Here is a 19536-nt window from a genome sequence, read left to right as displayed (position 1 = left end):
GCACATGGCATCGATGTCTTCTGCCATTCCTGATTAGCTCAACGACATCCGTCATCCACAACGACAAATGTACTGAGCTCTCACTTTGTGCTGGGCCCTGTCCTGACTACCGTGTTTTAGGTGTGTCATCTCCTTTAACCCTGAAAACAAGCCTACAGGGTAGGTACCGTTATGACTGCCCTTGTACAAGCGAGAAGACTGGGGTCCCGGGTCCCCAGTTCACTAGCAGTGGAGCCGGAAGAGGAAATAGGTCTCCCAGTGCCTCATCCAGTCCTCTTGCAAATGGCTGGGCACTGGGCAGGTCCTGGCTATGTCGAAAAACTGCCATTTCTCCAATAGACTGATTTAGTGACATCTTCCCATTTTTGTCTTTTCTGAAGGAGAAACCCCATCCTAACTTTCTCTGCCCAGCCTTTGCCTCTGCCCCCAAAGCCACCTCTTCCAGGCCCTGGGCAGTATGAGATCGTGGACTACACGGGGCCCCCCAAGCACTTCATCTCCAGTGCATCCTTCGTGTCCAACACCAGCCGGTGGACAGTGGCGCCGTCCCAGCCAGGCCTGCCCGTCTCGCCTGGCCCAGGTCAGAGGATTGCTTTCAGTGATTGTAAAAACCAAACCTGGAATTGTTTGTCATTCCTGGGCCATCAAATACCACTGATTTATAGGCTGTTTGCCAAACAGTTTACAGGGGTTAGAGTGGATCTAGAAGACTTTTCAGCTTACACTTTCAGAGTATGAAAGGTGGGTTTTTGTGTTTTTTTTTTTAATTTATTTTTTTAAGGTGAAAGGGCTCTTAGAGATGATCCAGGTCAGGGATTTATAACTGAGGACTATGAATGTTTCAAGAGACACAAAGCTGGGCTCCAGGAGGTCTGTGACCCTGAAATTGTCTGCAAATTTGGAGCATGCAGATATTATTTTCTGTGGAAAAGAGCCATAGCTTTTGTCTAAAAAGTTCATGTTCTTAAGAATGTTTAAATCGTAGGTCTAGTCTGGCGGGGTCACCTCCCAGATGGGGAAGGTCCGGAGAGCAAGGTGTCATAGCCCTGCAGAGGGTGAGCGGAGGGCAGAGGCCCAGACTCTCTCGCCTCGACGCCTTGTCTGTCATGAAATAAAACAGGGCTCCACCCGAGCAGCTCTTTCAAGCCATATAGTTACCCCCAGGATCTGCCTGAGAGCTGATAGTCTGAGGGACTTGTTCCAGTGGGTGGTCCCTACACTCCCCTGCCTACTTGGAGCCCCTAGCTATTTACCACCCCCTGACCCTGGCCAGAGTTTATGGCATTGGGGAATGACAGGTGCGCTGATGGGCTGGTGGCGTGGGAGGGGGAAGGCAAGAGCTGAGGTGGCCACCAGACCTGTGAAAGTCAGGCTCTCAATGAGCATCGCTGATGCTCCCACCCTGCGGAGGCAAAGATGACTGAGGCTCAGTGCTGGCCCCCGAGGCGTCCCCTTTCCTCCACACACACAGGTGAGTAAAGTGTAAGGCAGGCGGGACAGGGAGAATATCATTCTCATGGCTCTGTCCTTGGAAACGTAGTGATAAGCCAATAAGGTGGTACAGGTTTGACCTACGGGTCATCTGGTCAGTCCAGGCAGAACTCAGCTTGGTCCCGCAAATGTACGAATGCCCCATGGAGTGGTGGTGCCAGGACCCCGGAGACCAGGCGGATCCTCGTCTGACCCTGTTTGGCCCAGTCCTCTAGGAGCTTTCTCCAAGCATCTTCTCCATGTGGGCACCTGGAGTGCAGGTACAGGCCGGGGCCTGCTGCTGTGATCACCTAGGCCAAGGTGGGCTTCCCTGAGGGCCTCCCAGAGTAAGTACATGCAGACATCTGCCTTCTTGGCTTCCAGTGGGCGCGGATCTACCTGGACCCCTCAGCAGCTTCCTGAGGGTGTACCGGAGGCCGTGCGTGGCCCTCGTGAACAAATCAGCATCAACGCGAGAGTTTCCAGCCACCCCAGGTTGTGGTTCCCAAGCCCTGCGTGGTCCTGGCTGCTATTGTGATGGCTTTCAGTTTTCCTGAAATTTCTGAACTAAATCAAAGCAAACCCGCATTAAGCTGACACCTTGCTTCTACAAGAGTGTTGCTCTATTCATTTCTTTTCAAATTTCCTACAAAACTCTTTTGTAAATTTTCTTCTGTTAAAAAAGTTAGTGAGTTGAAGAAGGTGGGCAGCCGGAGTTCGAGTCCCGCCTGGGCCAGTTCAGAGCCGGATGACCTAGGCCCAGTCCCTCCCTCCCTGTCTCCCCACATGTCAGGTGCAGGGGTCCCACCGGCCTCACCCGCTCCAACGCCGAGTGCCAGGACCTTGAGAATTGGCCTTTTCTCTCTCAACACTGTCTCTCTCTCTCCTCTCACAGCCACATACAAGCCGGAATTCCCTGGAAAGCAGTCCTTTCTCTACAATGTGCATAAGAAATGGATCCCAGTGTTGTAGTCACCTCATCCGAGCTCAAGGAGACCCCCCCCGGCCACCAGCTGTCACCCCAGGCACCCCGGACAGTCATTCAGAGAGCGCCCATCTCGTGTGTGATGGCTGATGACTTGGGACGTCCTTGCCCCCTGCCTGGTGTTACAGCTGGCCTGCCGTGCTTGTCCTTGTCCTGAGCTGCCCCCCCGGAGCGTGGACCCCCACCCCACGGACCCCCGTGGATTCCTGAGCAGACAGAGCTCCCTGGGTTACTTGGCCACGTGCCCTCCGGCCTGGCTCGGCCCGCCTGCCCTCAGCCCTCAGAGCTCGTGCAGCTCAGGATCCAGGAGGAGGTGGCCGACGGCAGATACCCTGTCCGGAAGCCGGCTGCTGAGCCAGGGCTCTGGGACCGCGGGGTGGGCAGCGCAAGGCTGTGGCCCCGGCACACTCCCACGCTCTGGCCTTGACCTCCAGACTCCTCCCGGAGTTCCAGGAGCCGGGAAGGCCCACGGGCACTGTGACAGGGACCTGAAGGGGTTGCCTTGCCCTCGCCCCCAGCTCAGCCTAGTGTCTCACCCTAGGAAGGTCATGGCAGCGTCACCGTGGTCACATGAGCTCATCACCCACTTTCAGGAGAGGCCTCCACATCCGTTTGTTGGCTCCGCGCACAAGGGCAGTTGTGGGCAGGACCCTCTGGGGCCAGAGCGCTGGGCACAGCGGTTCTGAGGGATGCCTGCAGGTTCTTGCTTTTGCCCGGCCTTTCCCCTTCCCTGGCCTGGTCTCCGTCCCTCCCACCTCATGCTCAAGTCCAATATGATCTTTAATGGATCCTTTCTGGCCTGCCAAGTCGGTCCCCCTCAGCAAGAGGATGAGATTCTCAAAGAACCAAGAGGAAATGCAGTTAACCACACATCCGCTCCTTCCCCAACTATCCACGTGCCTTGGGCTTTTGTAAGTGGAAGCCTCTCGCGCAGCCTCCCTCCCCTCCGCGTGTCCCTCCCTTGCCCTTGGCTTTCTCCTTTGACTTTCCTCCGTGGCTGTGGCTGTTAGTCCAGAACTGGCCGCTGACTGCCTCTCCCTTCAGGGAGGGGCGGGTGAGGGAAAGGGAGGGAGAAGGATGGCACAACGGGTCCAGTTGAACAGAGTTCTCATTTCTCCCAAAAGCTGGCCTTGTTGTGAACCTCAGATTCCCACAAGTGCCCCACTGCTTCGGGATGAGCGGGAGGCAGCCTGGAGCATGGCGCCAAGAGCGACCAAGGTCTGGACCTAAAGGTGGACACCTTGTGCTGAGTCCGCTCAGGTCCTTAGCTTCTCCTAGAGGTCAAGAGTCAGATCCGAATTTGGAGGTTCAAGGTCAAGCACTTCCACGGTTGGGCGGGCAAGGCAAGGGAGCAAAACAGGTGAGGCGAGAGGAGGTCCAGGAGCTGAGGAGGCTGCCCATCTAAAGGCCAGCTACCTATTGCCAGATCTGCAGATTTTTCAGAAGAACCTGGGAAATTTTAAAATGTGAAACTTCCTGATCGGAGATGTTAACAACCACATTTCAATTAAAAATTTTCTGTTCAGGCTAAAGGAAACTCTTCTGCTAAACATCAATTGTCCACTTCGGCGCTAGAAATTCCGAAAGACCCCTTTAAGGCTGACACTTGAAGCTGCACCTTTCTTTGAACCCAGACTCTTGACAATAGGGCCAGACCTGAAGGCCTTGGCTTTTAGGTCCCTCTGACCCTAGGAGACCTTAGCAGGCCACTGGGCTGGAAGCAGCCGGCCCTGGGATCACTGCAGGCAGAGGCTGGCGGGACTGCATAAAAAACAAGACAGGCCGCTCCTCCCTGGGGCAGCTGGGCTGAGCACCCGCAGGTGGGGCCTGTCTCTATAGAAACCCCTCCAAGTGGGGTCAGGAAAGTGGAGAGTCTGGGAAGAGGATGGCCGGGCTGCTCTTGGCCAGTCGGAATCGGGGTATTCCATAGAAGACACGGCTGGAGCTGAGGCCCTGAGCTCAGAGGGTCTGTCTGGGTTGTACCCAGCCTCTCTGAAGATGTCATAGGCTGCTCACAGCCCTGTCCAGCCCTGTGGTTCTCAAGCCCCATCTGTATGGTAGGATCACTTGGGGAGCTGTTATAGAGACTGCCCAGGCCTGACCCTCAAAGTTCTGATCTGAGGTAGGGTCTGGGCAGTGGTACCTTTATTAACATTCTTGGTGTGATTGCAAAGTGTCTAGTTAGGGTTAGGATGTAGATAGTATTTTCCTAATGGGCATACAAATCACTTGGAGATCTTATTAAAAGATCTCGGGTGGGGCCCGAGAGTCTACGTATTTTTTCTTTTTTTTTTTAAATTGAGATATAATTGAAATATAACATTGTATTGGTTTTAGGTGTGTTTCTAACGAGCTCCCAGGTGATGCTGATGCTGCTGGCCCAGGGACCACACTTAGAGCAGCAAAGGTCTAGTAAATACACCTAACTGTGGAGCTCTTCATCTGGCTCTCCGCGTGTTCATCCAACCGCCTGTCCACCTATTTATCCTTCCCTCCCTCCCTCCTTCTTTCTCCTCATTATTTGTTCATTCCCTCACTCCTGCGTTCCTCATCCATCCTTTTCTCCCCTCACTCACTCGCTGTCTACCGTGCGAAGCTACCTGCAGGCAGGGGATGGCAATTCCTCCAGCCACCAGCTGCGTTTGTAGTGACCCCCATTTGGAAAGGACTTACCTTCACTCCTTTCACCTTTCCACTCTTTGAAGAAGGACAACCCCAGAATGGCTGCTGTCGGGCTCAGGAGCTGCCCTTTGCTCCCTGACCTTCTCTGAGGGCGGGACAGAATTTCCTCAAGCCTTTCAGAGCTCTATTTGCTTGAGGTCCAAATGGCCTTCCTAGCCATAGACGGCCTCATCTGTTGTCTGCTCGTGTGGAGGGGAGAGAAATGGGCCCTGGCATCTTGGCTGGAGGCCGTGGGTGGAGGTGGATGTGGAGCTGCAGGCCCCGCCCCTGAGCTCGGCAGCAGGCTTTGCACTGGTCCCCAGAGTTCCCCGTGTGCATTAGTCCAGCCAGACACTGGCAGGTTGCAAAGGCAGCAAGGCCTATGGAACGACGGCCATAGAGCAGTGGTTCTCGACCTTGAGTGCACATTGTAATCACCTGGGGGGGCTTTAAAAGTACTGAGGCCTGGGCCCCAACCCCAGAAATTCTGATTTAATTGCTGCAGGGTGTGGTCTGGGCAGTGGGGATAAAAGCTGCCTAGGTGATTCCCGTGTGCGATCAAGGTTGAGAAGATCGCCTTCCTGCTTCTGGAGGCTCTGGAAGGAAACGAACAGGTGTGGAACACCTCTGCGTGCCTGGCCACGTGCGGATACTCTGCATATGCTCTGCCATTTCACCCTCACGCGGCACCCAGGGGGACGTAGCAGCGAGGCCCGCAGTGGGCAGAGCAGCTCTGGGTGCTCCATGGGGTCGCTCCAGCAGTGCCGGGCAAGCTGTATTGGAGTCAGAGGCCACAGGAAACATCAGTAATACTGACCCTCATGTCAAAGTTTTGATATTTTATCATGTTCTTTTGGCCTTAATTTCAAAAAGCATCGCATTGGACTGTGACTTAACTTGGTTACTGAGCTCTCTGGCTCCTCTTAATTTTGTGCCTGAGGCTAGGGCCTCACTTGCCTGACCTGAGTCCTGGCCACAGGGCCTTGAGAATTAGGACTCTAGACCTCCTGTCAGAGCCGGAAGGCCCTTGGAGACATCCACGGTTTTCATACTTCTTTTTTTTAAGTTTAGTTCAGACGAAAGTTAATACGAGAAATCTTAGCGTGTAAACGAAGGAAAGCAGAGCTGCTGACTGAGTCTGGGGAGGATGCCTAAGGGCTGCATGCTGTCTCCTCCCCCACATCGTGGGGGCCTTTGAGACCCACCAGTGGCCGTGGGGCTCCAAAGATGATAGCGACCCGATGGCCCATTTTACAGCCAAAGAAGCTGAGGACTAGAGCTGGTGGTGTGCTGGTAAGCCAGAAGGGCTGAGGGAGGGAGGAAGCTCTGACTTGCCATTTGTTCTCTAGGGAAAATAAGGCCTTGACTTGTAGCATTTGTCAATTCCTGCGGTGTAAACACTCCCTCCAACATACTGACAGGACGTCACTGACCTCAGAGTCGGGGAGAGACGGCTGGATCGCGTCTGTGAGCGGTAGGAGCCGGCAACAGGATAAGTGAGTTGGTCGAGAGCATGGGGGCGGAACTGGCAGGAGAGCGTGGTCACACGGCTCCCGGCCCTGGGCTCTGCCCACTGCCCCAGCTGTGAGGTCCTTAGCAAGGGCATCCTGGGACTTCTTCCCCTCCAGAGTCAGTGATCCTGACGTCATAACGTTCAGCCTGTAGGACCACACAGGACAGGCCACACAGGACAGGCCACACAGGACAGGCTGGGCATCAGGACTCGGCCACCTTCCATGGTGGCACCTCTGCTTCACCAGGGCCCAGCACTTACCGGCACCCTTCAAGTTCGAGGCAAACCACTTACAGGATAGAGAAGGAGAGAGGCCTTGTTTACTTTCACCCTCTCCTTCTGGAAGGCTTTCACAAAAGGAACTAGTGTAGCATTTGAAGGAATACATACGTAGAATTTTATTACTAGATACCATACGAGTATACAAAATGCATAACTGAATAACAGCTAAAAAAAATAATCCAAGAAATGTGAAATACACATTTTTTGAAATGATAAAAACGTATCCATGAAAAATATAAAATGTTGCATATATATACAATATATACTTATATATATATAAAACATAAATGAAAATTGTAAATAAGAAATGTATACAGTAGTGAGCAAGCATGGCGGTCGTTTTACACTGAGGCCACTTCGTTCCAGTCGGTCGGCTCTGACTGCTGTCTGGTGTTGAGGAAGTACATCTATGAGGAGACTATATCCACTGCAGTGTCTTTCAAAAGTCATTTGCACTAGAAATCAAGTGTTTTCAAGTTAACAACTGACCAAAGGGTGAGGACTCATTGGTCTGAAGTTGATGGAAGAGTCAAGAACGGGAAGAGTGAAGTCAGCTTGGGGAGACAGGGCCCACTTCCCCCATCCGAACGGCCGCCCGCAGGAGAGGGGCTGTAGAGAAGGTCTTCCGAGGAGGAAACAGCCTCTGGGCTTGTTAACCAACATGACGCTGTCTCTGGCTGGTCAGGCCCTGGCCGGAAGTTCAGAGAATAGATTCAAGCACGAGATGAGGGTTCGGATCGGGACACCTCCCAGGTCCCTTCCTGGCCTTGACGTCTGTGGGTCTGTGACTTGAGGGCCTCTTCCCTCAGGGAAGGCATTCAAGTAACAGCACTGAGGCATGCGGAGAGGTTGTGTGTGGCGCGGGGCCACTTCCCAGCTGGCTCCTCGCCTGGGGTCCACTTCAAGAGGTCTGAGGCTGTGGGCGCCCAGGGCTCACAGCTCCTTAAGGATGATCTGAATCTTGCCGTCAAGCTCCCCCATGTCCAGCAGGAAGGCGACGTGGTTGCTGTAATGCTGAATGATGTTATTGTCCATGTTGACCAAGATTCTGGAAGAGGAGAGAAGGTGTGTGTAGGATGGGCTGGGGCCCTTGTTTACAGGACCTCTGAGTAAAGGGGGACAGTAACGGCTGCTACCTATCGGGCGCCCCCAGCACTTCAGGCACCTCTTGGACTTTCTCTCTGACCTGCATAACAACCCACAAGGTGGGCACTCACTGTCCCACTTTACAGGGGAGGACACAATTCCCAGTGGCCGAGCCCAACTCAAACCCAGGCCTGCTGGCAGCCACGCCCACCTACTGCACCAGATGGCCTCTCCTTACACACGAGCGTGGACGCAACCAGCACAGTGTGCCTTAGTCACCAGGCCAGACTGAGCACTCAGACGCGGACTGAGTTCAAGTGCAGGAGGCATGGCGGGTGGACCCGTGAGGTTTGGGTTCAGCAGGAGGCTGCGATGTGGCACTCAGATGTGCCCGCCTGACCCACAAGCAGGTGCCACGCAAGGCCCCCTCGGTTTCACCCCAGGAAGCTGCAATCTCAGGGATGGCATCGTGGACTTGAGGGGCTTGGCTCTCTCTCCCCACAGTCTTCAGGCAAGGACCTAGGCCAACCTGAGAGGGACAGAGCCTCTGTGGGTGTGGCCCTCTGCAGAGGGTCAAAGCCATAGTGTAGCCAAGGGCACCCCTCTAGGAGCTGCCTCCCCAGTGAAGGACCCACCGGGCTGTGACCTGACCTGAGCACAGCAGCTTCCTCTTTGTAATGGGGCAGGTGTTTTCCTCCATCCACCCCTCCATCCACTTCACCAGCATCTGCTGAGGTCTTTCCATGTTCAAGACCTTGCTCCAGACAAAAACAAGGGCCACATAGAGATCCTAGGTCCCACCCTCCAGGAGTTTTGAATCTACTAGGGGTCGGGAGAATGGATCCTTATAACCATATTAGCCCAGTTCATAGATGGGGTAGCTGAGCAAAGTCATTTGCCTGGGATCACACAGTTAAGAGATGGCAGAACTGGAATTTGAATCTGGACTTTTGTCTCTTTCCACTGCATCATTTTTTTAGAAAAACAACAACAAAACCCAAAACCCTATAATTATAAGTTAGGAAGTGGCATATAAAAGGAAGGGAAAATCCAGGGCTGGGGGAGAGTTCAAGATAGGGCAAGATTATTTAAGTGGGACGGGAGGGAGGGCGGTGAGAATCCCAGACTACTACTCCTGGCAGGTAGCCAGCCGTCTGCTCTCCCCGGGGACCCCAGGAGAGGCAGTGGCTTTGTCCCCCCACCCCGAATCCCCCAGACCAGGAGGTGTAATGGAGACAGCAGTAGGCTGAAGCCTACGGCCCACGTCCAGGTGTCTCTGCAGTAGCATCAAGCAGCCGCTGCTTTCTGGAAGGAGGTCTGGGCTCAGGCTCCGAGGCCTGGGTGCTGACTGCCAGCATCTAATTATAAGATCCTGCTTCCTTGGGTCCTGTGTGCAGTTCCTTCATTTCACAGAGGGATCTTTGTCTGGGAGCTGCCGGCTGGGAACAGACCAGAGGAGACCAGGGCTGGGGCAGAGGGGTGGGCGCTTTGTCGGTGATGGTGCTTTTGTTCGTCTCCTACAGTGGCATTTACTGAGTGCCCTACGTGCACTAACTTGAAGGCCTACTCTCAGGCAGGGCCTCCCAGAAGGCCCGGAGCGCATGCCCGCGCACAGGGGATCCCACACAGGCCCACAGACCCTTTCCTCTCAGAGGTCAATGACAACCGGGCCCTAGAGGCAGGGGCTTGTCAGGAGCCGCTGTCCCAGAATGGGGGCCTCCTGTCACTTGCCAGCTTCTGGCTGTCTTCTGACCTAGTTCGCATAGAACCCCTGGCCAGCCGCCAGCAAAAACAATGTAATTGTTAATCTTTCGAGCACACTCGGTGGTGCTTGTAAAGCTGATTGTATCTACCTTTGTCCAGAGGACTTTCTGGAGGGTTCTGTGAAAATAAGCGAAGCCGGTGGTTACAGTTTCCTGCTCCTCAGATGAGGGGAGCAGCAGATGAGCCTGCCTCTGCTCTCCCAGCAGGTTTTTTGGGGGATTCTTCTCATTTAGGCATCGCAGACAATCCCAGGCCTGAGGTTTCATAGCTGGGGTGTGTATGGGGTGTGGGTGCTTCTGAAGGGCCGCTGGGTGATGCCCCGGGCTGTAGAGCCGGGCAAATATAAATCTGCTGGCCTGGCCACGGCCTTTATTTGCACGTTGCTTAGCGGTTAAGAGAACAAGCAGGAGGCAAGATAAAACAGTGGGTGCGTGCACAGGCTTTAGACAGGCCATGCTCGCTCCTGCCATTACTAACTCTGTAACCCTGGGACTATCCCGAACCCCAGTTTCCTCATCTGTAGAAATAATCGTACCAAATTCAAATGGTCAACGAGATGATGCTTGGGAGTTCCTTAACCCAGCACTTGGCATGTAGGAAGTGCTCCACAAATGGAGGTTATTATAATTATAGTTGAAATATCTGGCTGGGGCTTAAGGGAAAGACTTGCAACTCAGCCAGTGGGGCTATGGGGCATCTTTGTACGCAATCATACACAAGGCATTTCCCAGCCCCTCAGCGCAGCCTGAGGTGGGAGCTGTAAGAGAGGATGGCAGTGGCAGGTGCGGTGGCAGCCAGGGGGTGTGGACACTGGCACCAAAGGGGAAGTGGGGCTGGGCTTGTCTGGGCAAAGCAGAGCCTGCCCTCCGCTATGAGGTGGATTCCGCTCCACAGAGCATGTGAGCTCCAGTTCCCAGTTTGAAACCGAAACTTGGAAGGAAAAAAATACACAAAGAACCCTAGACATTCATACAACCAAAACCAAACGATCCTTTCCCAGGGGCTGCAGGGCTGCACACCTTCCCCCCACCGCCGGCCCTTCTATGGGAGGCTGTGTGGGAGACAAAAAGGGGAGGGAAGGAGGCCTGTCTGTGAGGAAGGAGGTGGCCCCTGGGCCTGACTGGATGGCCCTCAGCTTGAGTACAAAACATGCCTCATTTTGCAGTCCCCTGAAAGAAGAGCCACAGACAGTAGCCCCAGGGCAAAGCCTGAGCACCTTCCAGGAAGAGCCGCGGGACTTAGTCTCAGGCTGTCCGGAGCTGGAGGGTCAGTCCGAGCTGTTCGGGGGCGGGGAGGGGCTGGGCGTGTTTCCCAGGGCCCTAGTCCAGGGTCCTCTAGGCAGGTAATGGCAGTCATGATTCCTCACTGCACAGGGGCCCCCATGCTGGGCTGGTGAAGCGACCTAGGCAGCAAGGGCTGCAGAGGCCTGGCTCACTGGCTCTGACGGGGGTGGAAGCCTGGGAGGGCTGTCACCACGTGGCCCTCCAACCCCACCCCCCCCATGCCACCCCTGCCAAGGAGAGATCTCCTGGGCAGAGAGCAAAGGCTACTGTGGTCCTTAGCACTAATCCTCTGGAGCCCGTGGCAGGTGGCAGTCACTGCCCGGCCCCCTGGAAGGTAAAGCTTTACTCCCTCCTGCCTCATCCAGACTTGAAGATGGAGGAGGCCTGTGGAGCATCCCTGGCTGGGCTCCCTCAAAATGACTTCCAGGGGGCTTCCCTGGTTCCCTGGTGGTGCAGTGGTTGAGAATCTGCCTGCCAATGCAGGGGACACGGGTTCGAGCCCTGGTCTGGGAGGATCCCACATGCCGCGGAGCAACTGGGCCCGTGAGCCACAACTACTGAGCCTGCGCATCTGGAGCCTGTGCTCTGCAACAAGGGAGCCCGCGATAGTGAGAGGCCCGCGCACCGCGATGAAGAGTGGCCCCCGCTCACCGCAACTAGAGAAAACCCTCGCACAGGAATGAAGACCCAACACAGCCAAAAATAAATTAAAAAAAAAAAAAATGACGTCCAATCACAGTTCCCTTGCCAGACTCATCACCAGCCATTTCTTTCTCGGACCCTCTGATTCAGCCGGTAGCAACTTTGCTGGGCCCTTCTGCTTCTGTGTCTTTCCTCCACTGCTCCTGCCCCTCTGAACATTGCTTATCACCTCTGAGCCTCAACTTCCCTATCTGTAAAATGTGTATAATGGTATCTACCTCATGGTATGGGTTAAATGAGGGTTTAACCCGTGAGGGTTAAATGAGATAATGAGATAAGCTTAGCCTAGTATGTGGCACGTAGTAGGTGGTTAAGTGATGATAGTCACCCTCATCATTACCATTATAGTCAAATGACTTGGTTACCTTGGTTATTCCTGACATGTGGCCCTGTGCTTCCCTCTCCCCCTGAGTAGGTGGCGTATGAAGACCCTTGCACCCGGCTCCCACTCCTTTCCTTCCCAACAGTGATCAGTGTCTGGTCTCTGCAGGTGGCCTTGGCCTGATAGGGCGCTCTGCACCCCAACTCCACATCGCCTCTACCTCTCCACAAAGCCAAGTACAAACACAGCTCAGCTCCGAGCAGCAGGCCTCTGCCAGGCAGGGCGAACCTGCTGGGAGCTCCCTGAGCCAACGTTTTAGAGGGAAAGGGGCAGGGTGGGGGTGTGAGGAGGGAGAGCTGTGCTGGGCACTTACCCCCGCTTGCATTTCTTGTAGACTTTGTAAATGTTCTCCTCAGGGAACCCATACTTCTCAGAGATCTGGAAGAGAATGACAGGAGATTCACCATCTGCTGCAGAGCTGGGCTTACGCCAGGCTTGTCTATCATGACTTTAATTTCCTGATTATAAAATTTACCCATATTGTAGAAAATTATAACTCATCCATAATCCTGTATCCCAGAGATAAACACTAATAACATCTGAGTGTATTCCTTCCTGTCTTTTGGCCATGTACACGGGTATTTTTATATCCCACGGAGATAGTTTTACTTATCATTGTATGTTATAAGCCTTCCCATATCACAGCAAACTCTTGACCAACAGCATGTTTAGTGGTTATAAACTATTCCAAAGGTCATCTGCCATTTCCCTCAACCCTTGCCTATCATCAGACATTTGCATTGTTCCAGTGCTGGGAGCTCCCCACTCACCAGCTAGCTGACCAGCTGTGCAAACCACTCGTGGAGATGGAAATGGTGCCTAGCTCATAGGGCTGTTGACAGAATTAAATGAATTGGTCTATGTAAAACACTTAGGACAGTTCCTGGTATGTACTAAATAAATGTCAGTACTCAAATAAGTGGTCATTATTACTTCAGAAGTGGTGTGACAGGGATGCTCCTGTCCTGCTGTGGAGGGGGGGAGGGGTGGATAACCCAAACACTTACCCTTTCTAGCAGGAATTATTTACCCCATTTGATGGGTGAGGATGCTGAACTTGAAAAAGATAAGGTATGCACCCAAGGCCTAGCCTAGAACCCAGATTTCCTGCCCCCATCACATCCCAGAACATTGGAGTTTAGTCTACAGGTGAGGAAATTGCAGCTCAGAGGCCTCAGCAACCTGGCTGAGCTCACACAGCGTCAGCCCATTTCTCCCCAGACCTCCTGAAGTCTCCTGTGGGGCAGACAGAACTGGTCTGGTTCCAGTTCCACCACCTGGGGTTGCAGAACTCTGAACAAGTCACCTTACTTCATGGAGCCTCAGTTTCCTCATCTGTAAGATGGGTGCCATGATGGGATGTACACACAGGTGGTTCTGCACAGGAATTGAGACGCTTATGTCAAGGGCCCGGCCCAGCGCCATCCCTGGGGAAAGCTCGGTCAAATGCCGCTGGTTAGTACTACTGGCTGCCTTGGAGCTGCAGGGAGCGGCAAGCAACAAGCTTCAGGCTGAGGTTGTCCTCTCTGGGCCTTTCAGGAAGAGGAGCCGATTCAGCTCCTCAACCGGTCTCTGCCTTGACAGAGATCTCTCCAGGCAAGAAAAGTTCTTAGACTACTTATCTTAATGGCAGGCAATGTGGCTAGAGGCTATCAGGAAGATCTCAAGTCAGTCTAAGCAAGAACTTAGGAGCTTTCTAACTATATGTTGTACAAGACAACTGCATTGTATGGCTGTCCCCAAAGCGATGAGCTCTCCATCCCTGAAGTATGCAAGTCAAGTGTGGGCACCCACTTGGAAGAGCCACTGAGGAGAGAGCTGGGGCACCAGATGGGAGCTGGCCCTTTAAGGTACCATCCAACCCAAAGATTCTGAGTCTATATTCTAGCGACATTAATGGCCTTTTGCGAGCCCAACTTCCTGGGGCTGGTGCCAAGCAGGGCTGATGCTATGTGAAGAGAACAGGATAACATAGCCAAGTGGAGAGAGCTTGGGCTGGAACCTCAGCTCTGTCACTTCGAGTTAACTTGGCAAGTCACCTGACCTAATAGTACCCACTTTTCAGGGCTGTTAAGAGAATATGGTGAGCTAGCAAATGCAGCACGCCTGACAAGATGCCTGACACGTAGTGGGTCTTCGATAAAAGGTAGCTATGTTATCACTTGATTCATTTTCCCTTCCCCAACCTGACATCTTAGAACCAGCTGGCTTTTCTGTGTGGTTCGACCTTGAAACACAGCTGGCCCTGGCAGAGGCTGTGTTTGCTCAATTTTTAGCTGAACCACAAAGCTGCTGTGGATTTTGTTCGGGGCTGTTTCACCTGCTCTCTGGCGGTTTGGGGGGTTGGGGAAGGTCTCCTTGCCCAGACACCACCTTCAGCCGCCCCAGCCAGCGCCCCCCGTCCAACCACAAGCTGGAGGAATGAGGCCCTCTGGGAAAGAAAAAAGGGTATCTCTGGGGCCTGGCCTTTTGGGGTTTCATTCCCATTAAAATAGAAACAGGTTTGCAAAGCCAACAAAAAGCTCTGGCCTGTCAGACAGCAGCCATCAGATTAAGGAGGATTTATGGTGTGTGCGACTCCCAGGGTGGAGCCCGGGTTCTGGCTGGGAGATAACATCTCAGAGGCACACCTCCACCAGCCGGGCCCCACAGGCGCCCTCAGATGGGTGGGACGGATGGGCCACCAGAAAGCCAGCGTTCCAGCATATTCCTTCCCAGAGTCTTCCTGTGGGAAATCGGAACTATATGGCGAAGAGTCGGGGGAGATGGGAGTGCAGAGAGGGCCGCGGCCAGGGTCCACAAGGCCTCTTACCGCACTCCTCAGGCCCTTCAGGTCCGGGGTCTTCAACATGAGGGCGTCAAACACCTCCTCAGTCTCTCTCCGCACGTACAACAGCACTGAGAAGCAAAGGGGTGGCTTTTAGTGGTGCAAGGGAACATCTGGGGGTGGGAGAATCTTAAAAAATATTATTTGTAACCTAAGATTGATTTCTGCAAAAAGAGCAAATCCTTGCTGAGGGTGTGTACCCCGCTGGGAAACACCCCACCTGGCTCTGCGGGTCCCACACACTTGCTCAGACTTTGCTGATTTTGGTGGGTTTGAATCCCTGCTCTGCCACCTGCCAGCTCTGTGACCCTGAAGAAGTTCTTTTAATATCATTGAGCCTCGTTTTTTCCAGATGGGAAATGGAGGCAGCTCCACCCACTATTTCACAGAGTTGTTGTGGGCAGTATTGATAGAACACCAAGTGGGGTGCAAGGCTCAGTTCCAGGCTGCTGGAAGCTTCTGGTCTTGCTTGCTGGTTGGTTTCTTCCTGATGGTCAGCTAGAGCACCCCTCTCTCAGGAAGTCACAGACTTACTGTGTCAAAGACAGAAAGCCAGGTATTGAAAACCCACCCCACTCTACCCCCATTAGAGAAAGCGGGGAGGACCTGCCCCACATCATGAGCCTGTTGCCTTACCAGCCGCCCCAGGACGCCCACATTCAAACAGGGTCAGAGGCAGAAGGCCCCCAGCTCCGTGGCTGTCTCTCCAAGCACCCTGGATGCCCTCCTTACCCGCTCCACCCCCTCACTCAAATCCTGGCCCAGACCCAAACTCCAGGGAGTAAAGCAGCCCCTCGTGCTCTCCCCGCTGGGGTGGGCGCTGCCCTGGCTGCCTGGACCAGAATCAGTCTGAGGCTTTGGGGAGGCCTCGTGGAGGGCTGGGGCTGGGATCAGAGGACAGATGGGGTGGGAGTGAGGCTACCTCTCTGTAGATCATCTTCCTTGGCCTGTTTGGAGGGCAGAGGCTCAAACTCCTCGGTGAAGGGGGAGCAGGTACGCTTCAGAGGCAGCCTGTGGGGATGGCAGGGAGAGAGCTGTGAGGAACCCAGAGTCTGAGGGGCCCCAGAGGTGAAGAAGACCCTATGAGGGTGGGCACAAAGCAGTGGGACAGAGGTTACAGGAGCAGGTTCTGGAGTTGGCCTGCATGGGTTTAAATCCCAGCCCTGCCCCTCACTAGCAGGGTGGCAGCCCCAGTGTCCCCATCTATAGCAGGTGCTGCCTCAGGCTGCGAGGCTGGAGGAGACAATGCACACCGCTTTTAGGACAGTGTGTGACACACAGCAGGCCCTCCATAAACAGGGACTATTGTTTCATCATCAATATTATTCTTTTTTGAAAGAATCAAGTTGGACGTGAGTCAGTGGGAGGAGGGAGGCTTGTGGATTTTAGAGTGAGTCAGACTTAGCTTCCAGCCTGCCTCTGCGTCCTAAAAGCTGTGTGACCTTGGGCAAGTCATTTCACTTCCTCTGAGCCTCAGTTTCCTCATCTATAAAGTAGAGCAATAACCCCTGCTTGCCTGACTCACTGGGACTGTTGTGAGGTGATAAGTGACATAATTTGGTGGGAGAAAACCTTATGAAAAGTACTTCTTGTTTATAAGGAGGAGACTGTTATCAACAATACACGATCTTCATAAAGTACTTTCCCGTTTACAAAGATTCTATTACATGCCGCTTCTCATATCTGCCTCATTCTCATGAGGCCATTTTCCTCCTTTGACAGATTTCTAGCTGAAGCTTGAAGAGGTGAAGGGACTGTGGCTGACAGAGGGAAGGACGTGGAGGTCCATCCTGGGCTGAAGGGCCAAGGGGCCCTGGCCACCCCCTTGGCCTCTTGGAGTCTGGTGGGTGTGGGGGGAGGGGACACGGGGTTGATTCCCCTAAGTCCTCCCACACAGCTCCCCTCCCTACTCTCCGAATCTGTACCACCATCTCAGAGGCTTTCTCTGTCCCATTTTACAAGCAGGTGTCTCGCCAAAGATTCTCCAACTTTTCAAACAAAACAAACCCATAAAAACTCAGGCAATTTCAGTGAGAAAGGAGCATGAGTCTAGCTTGGGGGTTGGGGGCAGGGTCTCAAGACTGCTTCCTCCGGGCCCAGCCTCTGGCTTGGTGGACAGCAAAGGGAAGGGCAGGCTGGGAGCTTACGAGCAGTAAAGGGGGGACAGGCAGGGAGGTGAGGCCCTTGGCTGCTTCTCTCCATACCTGCTGGAGGTGCCGTGTCCTGCTGAGGGCACTGCCTGCAATGAAGAGAAAGACATTTTCCATCACATACAGGAAGATGAGAGTAGCCCTCAGCCGCTGGAGGCTTTCTGGGGTGAACAATCTTTGTGGGGAGATACGGGGGAATGCAGTTTCAATGGCTTTCTAGCTCATTCTGCTCAGATGTGTCCCCTCAAGTGAGCTGAGACCTTGAGTTGAAAGGAAGTACCAAGCCCCAGTTGGATGAGTCAGGACTCAGTGAACACATGAGGTGCTAAGGAAAGGGCGGCAGAATCAGTGAGTCCCATCTGAGCCCCAGCAGGCCCAGAAGGGCTACAACTGCAGACTGTCCTGCAGCTGGTAACTAGGTAGTTGGAGCTGAGGCAAAAGAAGTGGAGGGGGAAGAGGCAGTCTTTTTGAACCCTCATGTGTACCTGGCACTGTACTACCTGGTGCAGCCATCACCAGCCCCGTGAGGTAGGACACCCAGGCCCCGAGAGGGCAGGGTCCCTGGGGTACCACCATGGGGGCAGAACTGTGGCTCAGAACCGGGCTCTCTGCCTTCCCGCACCCCTGGTGCCCTCTCTCAGGCTCAGAGGCACAAGCACTGGCGCCCCACTTCTTCCTCCCACAGGGAGCTTTGAGCCCAAGTGGTCATCTCCCTACTTGAGGCCTCTGGCTGGGGAGAGAGAGTGGGTTAATGCAGCCTCCTGTGCTATGGGGGCCACAGAACTACTTCAGGGCAGCGAAGGGGGTGTGGCAGACACAGAGAAGGCTTTGAATGTGTGCCAGGGCTGACCTCAGGACTGGCTGCTCTTTCAGCACCATAATCTATCTTATTGTTTGAAGTCACTGCACTGAACACATCCGTACACCGAGGGCCATTTCTGCAAACATTCCCACCTAAACGGTGGGAGCTCAGTGGAAGGCAACAGTCAGATTGTTTAATATGGAAGCAAACTCAGAGACAGGCTCTGGGGTCTTGATTCTGCCACTGACTTGTTGAGTGACCTTGCCTGGAAAATGGGAATAACAGTCTCTACCTCAAAGGATGGCTGGGCTGGGCTGCCCAGGTGAGGTGAGGGGGAAATGAGACAATGCAGCAAAAGGCTGGGCCCAGCACCGCGGGCCGGTCAAGGTGCTTGGTAAATGGCTCCCTGTGTTGAAAGGTGGTGTAACTCATGGTAACGGGCACTGTTTCTGAAGCCAGGTTGCCTGGGTCCCAATCCTGGCTCTGCCACGTCCTATGTAATTTTGGTCTCAAAGCCTCAATTTCCATGCCATGAATCCAGGGAGAATCGTATTATCAACTTCACAGGGAGGTAGTGAGGGCTAAAGGAGATAATGCATGGAAAGCATTTAGAGCAGCGCCTGGAGTAAAGTGAGCGCTCACAGGTGTTGCTGTGACGATTATTATCCACCCAGCTTTGATGCGGCCACAGTCTAACTTGGGACTCTGATATTAGAAACCTGCCCTGTGTGTGCTCCAGGAGTGAACATTTTGATGGGTATGAGGTCCATTTCTTTATTAACATTCTTCTCTTCAGGAGAAAAGGCCACTGAAGTTATATGACATATATACATTTTTTTAGTTCCCTGGGACTCAATAAAGATAATTTGATGATGTCAGGACCTATCAACATCTAAATTGGCCTGTAATGGCTGAGTAGCAGGTCGCTCCCTGCTGGTCTGTGCTAAGACAGCCCCACCCAGGGGCCACAACCCTCTCTCAGCCCAAGACCCTCACCCCTCCAGGTCGCTGCAGGCCAGAGAAGTGCACGTTGGGGATGAACAGCACTGGCGGGGTCTCCAGGTCTGCCTCAGGCCGCAGGTAGGTGGTCTCATTGCCCCTGAAGCCGGATAGCAGGGAGCCCTTGATGCCTGATGGGAAAAGGAAGGCATTGTGCCGTGAGGTCCCTCCATTTATGCCTCCGACCGCTGCCCTCTAGTCTCCTATACCCTTAACCCCAACCCTGCCCCGTTGTGACCCATCCCCACTGACCACTGTTGCTGGAGTCGGGGCACTTGACCTTCCTCCGGAACTGCTTCCGCTCATCATCCCGCATCTTCCTTTCCGCTCCCTGTGGGGGATAAGGGAAAGGCGGTCACCAAAGGTCTTGGGAGGGGCTGGCTGCTTTGCCTCTTAAATGTGGGCCAGCCCTCTGGTGTTGCTTTCTTCCCAGAGTGAGACCAGGAGATGGGAAGGTACCAGCACTCGGCCCAGCCCAGTGCAGCCTACCTCTGAGGTCAGGTAGACCACGAGAGACAGAGAAATAGAAAGACGGAGAAAGAAGAAATTGAGAGAGACAGAGAGGTGTGGGGAGAGAGGAACAGAGAGAGAAACAGAAAAGAGAAAGGGACTCGGAGAGAGATAAGAAGA

The 19536-nt window shown here is 53.7% G+C and overlaps 2 protein-coding genes across 2 annotated transcripts in view; one reads left to right on the top strand and one right to left on the bottom strand.

Moving 5' to 3' along the window:
- STPG1 (sperm tail PG-rich repeat containing 1) overlaps positions 1–2442 on the top strand; it is a 50720-nt gene extending 48278 nt beyond the window's left edge. Inside the window, exons 9-10 of the mRNA XM_024766848.1 lie at positions 381–580; positions 2366–2442. Of these exons, the coding sequence (XP_024622616.1) occupies positions 381–580; positions 2366–2442 (277 nt within the window). The remainder of the gene's footprint in view (positions 1–380; positions 581–2365) is intronic.
- Positions 2443–7146: 4704 nt separating this feature from the next.
- GRHL3 (grainyhead like transcription factor 3) overlaps positions 7147–19536 on the bottom strand; it is a 35212-nt gene continuing 22822 nt past the window's right edge. The window contains exons 10-16 of the mRNA XM_024766820.1: positions 19159–19237; positions 18904–19037; positions 17160–17194; positions 15878–15966; positions 14941–15026; positions 12442–12506; positions 7147–7959 (exon numbers count right to left, since the gene is read on the bottom strand). Of these exons, the coding sequence (XP_024622588.1) occupies positions 7845–7959; positions 12442–12506; positions 14941–15026; positions 15878–15966; positions 17160–17194; positions 18904–19037; positions 19159–19237 (603 nt within the window). The 3' untranslated portion in view covers positions 7147–7844. The remainder of the gene's footprint in view (positions 7960–12441; positions 12507–14940; positions 15027–15877; positions 15967–17159; positions 17195–18903; positions 19038–19158; positions 19238–19536) is intronic.

The sequence above is a fragment of the Neophocaena asiaeorientalis genome, unplaced genomic scaffold (assembly GCF_003031525.2).
Source record: "Neophocaena asiaeorientalis asiaeorientalis breed wild unplaced genomic scaffold, Neophocaena_asiaeorientalis_V1.1 scaffold79, whole genome shotgun sequence".
Classification (NCBI taxonomy): domain Eukaryota; kingdom Metazoa; phylum Chordata; class Mammalia; order Artiodactyla; family Phocoenidae; genus Neophocaena; species Neophocaena asiaeorientalis.
Note: the sequence above shows the minus strand (reverse complement) of the source record. Positions and strands in the feature narration are given on the sequence as shown.